The sequence below is a fragment of the Helianthus annuus genome, chromosome 1, assembly GCF_002127325.2.
Source record: "Helianthus annuus cultivar XRQ/B chromosome 1, HanXRQr2.0-SUNRISE, whole genome shotgun sequence".
Taxonomy (NCBI): Eukaryota; Viridiplantae; Streptophyta; class Magnoliopsida; order Asterales; family Asteraceae; genus Helianthus; species Helianthus annuus.
In genome coordinates this window covers 143,212,976-143,223,101 of record NC_035433.2, presented here as the reverse complement: position 1 = coordinate 143,223,101, position 10,126 = coordinate 143,212,976, and the positions used below count along the sequence as shown (strand labels likewise).

The 10,126-nt window shown below is 37.3% G+C and overlaps 2 protein-coding genes and 1 pseudogene across 2 annotated transcripts; 1 reads left to right on the top strand and 2 right to left on the bottom strand.

Annotated features, from left to right (window-relative positions):
• Window positions 1-2,096: 2,096 nt before the first annotated feature.
• LOC110933471 (acidic leucine-rich nuclear phosphoprotein 32 family member B-like) lies at window positions 2,097-3,740 on the top strand. Its single transcript, XM_022176695.2, has 2 exons — window positions 2,097-2,755; window positions 3,503-3,740. Exons 1-2 carry the CDS (start codon window positions 2,097-2,099, stop codon window positions 3,738-3,740), a joined length of 897 nt encoding a protein of 298 aa, XP_022032387.2.
• A 919-nt stretch (window positions 3,741-4,659) lies between these two features.
• Window positions 4,660-6,169, bottom strand: LOC110933466 (annotated as a pseudogene).
• LOC110883109 (CAAX prenyl protease 2-like) lies at window positions 5,998-9,602 on the bottom strand. The gene is made up of 4 exons (XM_022130954.2): window positions 9,326-9,602; window positions 8,354-8,489; window positions 8,193-8,255; window positions 5,998-7,228 (listed from the first exon to the last, which is right to left on the bottom strand). The coding sequence occupies exons 1-4, from the start codon at window positions 9,386-9,388 to the stop codon at window positions 7,182-7,184; spliced, it is 309 nt and encodes a 102-aa protein (XP_021986646.1). The 5' UTR covers window positions 9,389-9,602; the 3' UTR covers window positions 5,998-7,181.
• Between the last annotated feature and the right edge of the window lie 524 nt (window positions 9,603-10,126).

Genomic DNA, 10,126 nt, shown 5'->3' with positions numbered 1-10,126 from the left:
TTAGATCTAACCGATTTCCACATAAATAACCTAAAATCTACCAAAGATCTTAACATTTCACGGTGGAAAAGGATTGGAAGATGGGTTTTCATCTATCTTTCAACTCTTTTACACTCAAAAAGGTGAAAACGAGACTTGAACCGATTTACAAATCAATCTAAACAAACACATGGTTCAAGATTCGGGTTCTACCGAGAGATATACCGATTTCGGGTTAAACGTTAAACTTAGGTTCCAAACCGTCTCTGACCGAGTTTGGGTGATTCCTGCTCGAGTCAGTGGGCTAAGTGGGGACTTCAGTTTTGTGGTTCAACTCGTAGTCAAACTATCTCCAAATCACACCAAGTAACGGGAATAACCAAGTGTTAAGAGATAGGCTAACCAGGTCAGAAGCTGGCCGAACGGTTAGGCTGTTCGATCGAACAGCCCAACCGAACGACTATGCCAGCCGATCGACCGGGCTAACCGATCGACTAGCACTTAGACCCACCAACTCACAAAAGTGTAGTATTGACGAGGTACTGTTCGATCGACTACGCCACTCGATTGAACATTACTGCTCGAATCATGAGATACTATACTTCAACACTTAACCTTTTCGAAACATTGGAATGTCACCCGATCGAGCATGCCACCCGATCGAGTGACACTTTGCCAAACCTCAGCTGCTAACCGATCGGTTGGACCAACCGATCGAACGGACTGTTCGATCGGCCAACTTGAAAGGTAATACAAACCATCATACACAAACACATCCTTCACATCAAGGGAAGAAACAACCCACTTGAAAGAACCAGCCGATCGAGCCAGCCGGCCGATCGAACGGGACGTTCGAACGGACTTTAACCCAATCGAACAGCCCACTCGATCGAACAGCCGCCCGATCGAATGGTCTATCCGATCCAGTTTCCACTGTTCACTTTTTCCGCATTACTCATTGTATTGTTATCGAACTATTCAGGCTAACCTATTCTCAGTGCTCCTTTCAATCCACAACCAACCACTGTGAGTATACTCGATCCCTTTTTGCTTTCCGCACTTTTGGGTGTTACATACGTAATCTATCAAATTCACAAACAACACAAACTATTTGAACGCTAACCTACTTGCATGTATCACTTGTCTAAATGATTGCTGTTTATTATGTTTACACGTGGAGTGCTATCTGCCTGCTTTAGCAACGTAGTACTATAGTTTGGACTCAGCACCCGTTCACACGGGGGTTGCTAAGGACAATTACTTGCATGGATTACAGTGGTAATCATGTATTGCGAACTGTCTCGGACAGTCAACTCGAAGTCATTGGTATCGATGGTCCCATGTTGATAATTTACATGCATCGTTTGCCCTTGTGTACGTGCTTGGTTATGCGTAAACTTTTCGAACTTTATATGCTATATCAAACTTGTGTACTCACCTTTACATTATATGTATTGACTTTTATTTTAACGTATGTGACAGGTGTTTAAGCTACTAGCGTGCTAGGGAAGCGAGGCAATAATAAGCTTCTAGGAGCCTGTGACCTTAGGACAGTGTCCACATACCTGCTCCAGGGCCATAATTATCTGTAGATCTTGTACTGGCACCTGTAGTCAGTGAGATCTACAGTTAGCCGTCTAGAAGTCTTTAAACAATATTTAAATTTGGTCTGTAATAATTAAGAATCTGAGTTGTCGGAACAGTTCCCATATTGTTTAGTTGATTTCTATGATAACTTGTTATTATTTGGGACACGGTATGGGACGTGTTATATAACTGAATTATATGATAGTTGTTGTGGAAACTTCTGAACAATCTGTTTCGCTCAGTGCCGCGCCCCGATGATTCCGCCATCGGTTGGGGTGTGACATACCAAGTTAAGGACATTACCAGAATCAATTTGTAAACTCAAACATCTGAGGTACTTGAATTCATCATATTCAGATATAGAAGTTTTACCCGAGTCGATTATGTATCTCCAAAACTTGCAAGTGTTGATTTTATGTCATTGTAGCGAATTGCGTAAATTGCCTGAATCGATTTGCAAGCTCAGATATCTGAAATACTTGACCTTATCATGGTCAGGAATAGAAGTTTTACCTGACGGCCTAAAAGACATGATTAGCCTTCAACGTTTGGACATCAATAGATGTCGTTCACTCCGACATTTGCCGTGTGGAATCGAGAAACTAACTAGTCTTCGAATGCTTCCACAATTTCCTGTTGGTAAGGAGAGAGGGGCCAAAATAAGTGAATTGGGGGATTTAAATCTTCTTGAGGGGAAGTTGATGATACAAGGACTTAAGAATGTTGGAGGTTTAAGTGAGGCCAAGAGTGCCAATCTCATATGCAAAACAAATCTGTCGAATTTGTGGTTAGACTGGTTGGAAAATTATACAAAAGAATCATATACACCAGAAATGTTTCCATACATGGAAGAGGTTCTTGAGGGATTAGAGCCAAATCCATCTTTAGAGATATTGAAAATGCGTAGTTACATGGGAAAGACCATTTCTCCAAGTTGGATGGACAATTTGAGGAATTTGGTTGAAATTGGTTTCTATGGGTGTCATAACTGCGAGCATATTCCACCACTTGGGAGACTCCCTAGTCTTAGGGTTATTCACTTGTCGTCCATGCATTCTTTGAAGTGTTTTCATGCTGACGATATAAACATGTCAGCAGACAACAACGATATGTTTATTAGTTTACAAAGATTAGAGATCAGCTGGTGTGGGGAATTAATTTCTTTACCAGATAATCTTCCAAAACTGGAGTATTTAGAATTATTTATATGTGAGAAATTAATTTGTTTACCGTGTAATCTTCCAAAACTGGAGGATTTAAAATTAAGAAAGTGTGACAAATTAATATCTTTACCGTGTAACCTTCCAAGCATCAGAAAGTTGAAATTGTTATTTTGTGACGGGTTACTTTCTCTACCGGATGAGATTCAGAGTTTCAAGGATCTAAACAAACTTGAGATAACATGGTGTAAACATCTAAGTAAAAGGTGTAAAAGAGAGAAGGGTGAAGATTGGCATAAAATTTCTCACATTCCCGATCTATTAATTTTTTGATGGTCCAATGTAAGATTTATCTCCTTTACTCTCTTTTTTTCCTAACCTTTTTACTACATAAGTCTCACGTTCTTTAAAAAAACAATAGTGAAATTTTCTTATTTAGAAAACAAATAATTAAAGTGTTTGATTTTGCTTGGACGTTGCTTTTGTTTTCAGTATTTTTTTATTATTTTCTTAAATATCATTACAGTGGAAGTAAATTTAAAAAAAATTCAGTATTTTTTTATTATTTTCTTAAATATCATTACAATGGAAGAAAATTTTAGACAATACAATGACCTTTGCTACGTTCCATATAATATTTTAGAAAGATGTATAAAAATAACACATACAAAACTTCACTATTTGTTTCATTATACATGCGATTTGCTGACAAACTAAATTTTGTTTGAATTAATATAGCTAACAAAAGTTCGTGAAATCTACTTTTTTCAATTTAGGTGGTTTGATGAATCTGGACCTGATGACGATGACGATGACGATGACGAGGACGAGGACGTGGACGAGGACGATAACGATGACGATGACGAGGACGTGGACGTGGACGAGGACGAGGACGATGACGATGACGATGACGATGACGATGACGAGGACGAGGACGTGGACGAGGACGAGGACGAGGACGATGACGAGGACGAGGACGGCGATGAGGACGGTGATGATGAGATTAATGAATGATGATTGGTGACTGCACTTGACACTCTATACACAAGGTAACCTTAATGCGTGTATTTCATGTTTTATTTTACTTTTCTTTCAACATGATCATCTTATCATCTATTAGATTATAGTCTACATATTTTTTTTCTTTCAACATGTTCCATGAACAAAGTTTAAATCTTTTGCTCAGTCATTTAAATTTATTTATTAGTTATTACTTATCATTACAGGATCAAATATGGATGATGTGATTTGTTGATCAATGCAATGGATTGAAGACGTGGTATCCGTATGCAATTTTCGGACGTTAGTATTTTACTTATTTTTTATCATCTAAAAGTATTTAGACATTAATTTGGATATTGTTGTTTATTTTTAAAACGTTTGATATTGTTGAATTGTGTTATGAAATGTTATTTAGACTTCAATTTGGAGTTGTTTATGAATACGGTCTCTTTGTTACTTTCCGGGGATATAAGTGTCCAAAAAAAAAAAAAAAAAAAATTCTCCGATCTTAATAAAAGTATGTCATTAACATGCGGTGAGGCATTGCGGGGTACTAACGTGGAGCGGGGTCACACGGAGCACTGCTTGCCGCCCTCATTTCGCAAATTCATGGGGAAGATGTGACCCCCATCCCCACGAAGATCGTAAAACATGCCATGTTAACACGGGTATTGAACATGAATGAGACACATATAGTTTGACATGCCACTTTCTTAAACACTAACACATACATGTTTCCTAAGAGGATCACATGACATGTAACATTTAATACACTTAAATATAAATGATTCAATAACAGGAATGAGACAACACGTTTCATAAATCGCTAACCATGGTTAAGAAATAATGAAACACAAGTAACACGATAAAATAACATGCACGCATTACCATATGTTTTAATTATTAATATTAATTTCAAACCCTAAAGGATAATGCTAAATATAACAGCTTTATTGTATTATGTTAACAATGTTTTAACTAGCTTTGGCCAAGAAGAAGTGCTTTTAGGATTGCATCACTGTTCACTTTAGCATAAGGGAACATGTGGCCCGCACCCTTGAGCTCGTGATAGTTTATCCATGGAAGTTGTTGGGCTATATACCGTTGCAGTGTCACGGGCACAAGAATATCTTCATCACCCTGCCATATATGAACGCACCCTTCGTTTTCTGTAAATGGGTTCTCAGTTGGATCAAATTCCCATGTACCGAATACTTAAGTCACGGTGGATAGATTCATATTCTCCTTGTTGTCTTACTTGTTCCTTCATAAACAAGAAAAGAGAAACAATAGATTCACATTTTTCAAACAGTAGGTCAAACTGGTCAAACAAAAAAATAACAGAAGTAATAACATATAGCGCGTAAACATTTTTATTATAGTTGATGCATTCATATTTGGCGTGTGCACACACAATTACCCATTTTGATCCGTTACAAAAAAGATAGTACCCATTAACGTACAAGTGGATCAGTTGTAATTATTTATTTTATCTCTACCATGTCAAACGGGTCAAAAGTGGCCAATGATGTATTTTTAAAGCTTAAGACCTCAAAAATCATATTTATTTGAGTTAATTAATCAAAATATATAATTATTATATCTGATACCAAACTTTTATATGAAAATTATTTTTTTGAAGAAAATGTGGGAATTCGAATTCTTGATAATCGGATCGAATTGAGACGAATTTCGAATTTTTCGAATCCGAATCAAATTTCGAACACCCCTAGTTACACGTTTTGACCCGCTACCAAACCCGACCATTTTGCCAAAACGATAAACACAATGGTACATCCAAAAAATGCATTTTAAGTACCTCAACACCTGCTCTGCCAGCTGTAAATATCGGCTTGAGTTCTCTATCTTGGCGGGATAGAATATCAGGGCTGTGAGCAATAACGGTTAAACTTGGAAACCATTTTTGCGTGTTCCACCAGTACGTCAACGATGGAGAATGGTGAGCGACCCGCAGACTCCATTGATCTCGAAGAAACTGCTTTGAAAATGCTTGTTGAGATAAGTTTGATGGCAAGCCGGGCCACCAATAGTTAACTACCGGAGCTATAAGAGTCGCTCCTGCTAGCCTGTTTTCATCACATATACATATGACAACTATAACTAGACATATTTATACAAGTACCCCTCATACACTTTCAACTATTGACACAACAGTCCCTATACAAATTGTTATCTAACAGTTTGTTAGAGGGAAATTGAATTATCTAACAATCACTTAACCTGACAGGACCTAATCATATTAAGAAAATTAAATCAAACTAGTCAAGATAATTATTAAACAAGTGTAATTACCAACATGATACAAACATGTTAGGAAACACCTCAATTGGATCACGACAAGGGATGCATTGCCATCGGCCATGTGTGTTTTTTGTAATGAAACAACCGATCATTTGTTAGTTACCTGCAGCCTCGCGCATTTGGTATGGTCAATTGTCTTCTAATGGCTGAAAGTCCCGCAACCAAGGTACTTATGAAGTGTCATCGAGCTGCTGGAATTCATCAAGAACTACTAAACATCCCAAACAAAAAGAAAGGCGGTTTATCTGATTGTGGCCACTGTGTGCTGGACAATCTGGAAAGTCAGAAACTAGGTAATTTTTAACAACAGGAGGATAAATATACCAAAGATTTGCATACACTTGATATAGAAGGTTCTAAACATTTAATTAAAAAGTGTGACAAAGAAGTGGGTGTAGATTGGCCTAAAATTTCTCACATTCAATATTTTTTTTAACAATACAACCCCAATAGATAATGAAATACACACAAACATGAATACCATAAATCTTCATCTTCCAATCCACCTTTAACAAATCTTCCCACTTTTGTTCGATCCAAACCAACCCATTTGGACTTTTAAGAGCCTTGACTTTAGTCGTTAATAACCGCTTGATCTTGACATTGTCATTTTTTTAACTCCTGAACAGTTTGTACAGTTGTCCATCTTTTACTAAAATCAACTTTGACTTTCTGAATTTTGACCACAGTTGACCAGCATCCAATCTTTAGCCATCTGAGCATAATTGACTGATTTTTTTACAATTTTGACTATATGTCAAGCATTGACTTTTTACACCTTTGACTTTCTGATTGTTGACCCTAAATTTTCAGTGACCAATATCCACCTTCCGGTTTCCCTTTTCTTGTACCAATGCAAACTTTCAGTTTAAGTTGCAAAATTACACTTGCAGCCGATCAATATCGGGTTTCCCATTATCAATTGCATATCATCTTCTTTGATTGCAGCGACGAACGTAAGACTTGCCCTACTAAGCACCCATCAGTACACTTCAAAAATCAAAACTATTCCCGCTGATCCGTTGTGCATAGCCTTATTTTGTAAACCAGAACTAACAGTTACAGGTAGCGCTAAAGTAATTAAATTCGTCATGACATTTAAACTCAGCAGCTGTTACACAATGCTTCAAGTCAACACCATCCTTTAATAGTAGACACAAGTGGTGCTGCTATCTGTCCTGCAATTAATAAGAAAATTACACGTGAGCTGAAACCAAAATAACCGACCCATTTGATTAACAGATGTTCAAATATTTTAACTAATATAACCAAAAAGTTAACGGAATAAAACAAACAATTTGTAGCCCATGAGCAAAAATTTGGTTATGGGTCAAAAAAGGCCCATGTTCAAACCTAATTATTTTTAAGGATATTGTTTTAAATAACCCCAACTTTTATCAATTGGCCGATAACACTCCCAACTTTCGATTTGTACACCAGCACTCCCAACTTATTGGCTGATAACACTCCCTAACTAACTGAACTCTAACCCGTTAGTTTTTGCTGATGTGGCATCCGATGTGGCCATTTTTGTTGACGTGGCCAAGGTTTAAAAGAACGGAAACGAGTTTTGAGGCGTTTTCCCTCGCCACACGAGGCGTAAGCCTCGAGGCGAAACGAGGCGTAAGGCCGAGCCGGTATTAATAAATAAATATAAAAAATATATATATTATAAAAATAATAATACTAACTAATTTCATCATCAGATTCATTAAAATCATAAAAAAACACACTTAAAAAAGACAAGAAATGCTTGAAATTGACACAAAAAGTCAAAAACATCAAAAACAATTATCAAAATCCCCTGAGGCGGACCTGAGGCACAGCTTTCTTAGCGCCTCAGCCCCTCTAAGGGGCCTATACATTAAAAACACCATGAGGTGCGCCTCAGGCTCGTTTTTTTGGCCATTTCGCCTCGAGACGCGCCTTGAGGCACACGCCTCAAAAGTATTTTAAAACCATGGACATGGCAGCTGATGTGGCATATTTGATGGCGTGGCATCTGATGTGGCAGCTAACATGGCATTTTTTAAAGACGTGGCAGCTGATATGGCAGCTGACATGGCATTTTTCATGATGTGGCAGCTGACATCAGCAAAACTTGTGAATAAGATAAAGAAAAATAAGAGAATGATCACGAACCAGTGCGGACAAAGAAAAATGATGCATATGACCCAAATATCACAGTGTACCCAAGCTGAAAACCTGACAAATATTGTAGAAATGTTTGGTGAGCCAGAAGTCAACACATTATGTTTTCATGGTCAAACCTCAATATAGTAAACGCATAAGCGAACACGTACCTACAACCATGGAAGCTTTCAGCATGTAGTACTCCAACAAATGGCTCAAGTGAGCTGTAAAAAATTGAATACTCAGAGTATGGTGTAGATGGATGCCATAGGCACTAAGCAAGTATGACATGTTCCACCTCTTTATCTGCATGCATCAAGAAATATGGTGACATGTCAGCTTCTCAAAAACAAAATTATTGAATCAAGAACATTGTTTTTTTTTTGCAGGATTTTGCAAGATTTATTATTTGACATAATCTAGTTTATTATTTGCAATCACTGAATCATGTTGACCCAGATTCAAAAAACCACACTCAAACAATCGGATTTTTTGTGATCAAAACAAAGATCACGACTTTTTCTTCTATTCAATAAACCTGCACACAAATTACATAGACCCTGACACTTTATTTATATCATAGACTTCCTAACTTCTTTGACTCGAACTCCTAATATCACTACGAATTTAAACAAGTAGATGAACATGCGATTAAACACACCATTCGATTCAACCGATAAACATACTAAATAAAGTAATCCTATCTTGTGATTCTTTTACTGTTGAACTTCAACAGTTCAACCCCTTTAACTTTCATCATTATTTCACATTCGAACTAAAAGGATTAAGGGGCTGTTTGGCAACTTTCGAATGGTTAAGTGCTAAGCCAGTAAGAGGACTGAACCTTTAAGAGCCCCGTTAAGAGCTATACAAAAAGCCCCCAACTTTCAAACAAATCATTCTATTTTGAGTTTCTAACCTAGGTATAGAATCAAGATACAAACTTTTTACAGGATCTTACAATCAAAACCCAAAACCCCAAAATGAAGTAAAAAGTGACAAAATACAGAATACCCAAAACCCCAAATCACAAACAATCAAAACCCTAGCTACTAATTCCAACTACCAGCAACCAACCATCCAACAATCAAAACATAAACAACGAGAATATAATAGACAGTGAATTGTATAAACAAACTTACAGGAAGAATAAAGGCGCAGACAACAAGTGAAACGATGCCGGCGCATATAAACCGTCGGATCATGAAAGTTTCGAAAGATGCATGATATGATTGCTGCTGGTGCCGGAACTCCACCGGCGCCGGAGTATGACTCCATTGTTGACGGAATTGGTGGTTCGATTGGGGGGTTTTGAAATGGTGGGTTGATTTGTTTATGGGCTGTTCACTTAGGAAAGACCAACCGGTGTTTTTTCATTGTCGAGTACGGTTCTACTCTTACACATAGGCCCCAAAAAAACCCAAGCCTGACTAGGGGCGGTCCAAATACTTACGGCTGGTGATATCCTTGGAAAAAACTTGGTTAAGAATTGACGCGGTTGTAAACAAGCCGACTTAGTTTGATATGTAATCGAGCCCGAGCTAGACCTGGCTTGGCTCGTGAACAGACTCAACTTATATAATCTTATGTATATTAATTAATATTAAATATTAAATGTATTAAAATTAAAAATACGTGGGAAGGGTTAAACTTTTAACATTTAAAGTTTAATTATATAAATAACATATAAAAATATTAAAAAAAACAAAAATAATACGTAATATTTTGATATGCCTTTATGTTTTTAAAATGTTAGAAGAAACAAATTATCCACAACTACAAACTCAAGTGTTGGCGCCAACACGGGAATAGGATTCGCCCTTTATTGGGCTAAATAGGCGGCAAAGGTATAGTGCCAGGCAGCTGTTTGACACTCCCCTATTGGCCTAACAAATTTACGATTTTATCCCGCTTTAAAATTACGATTTTGTAATCAGTTCAAA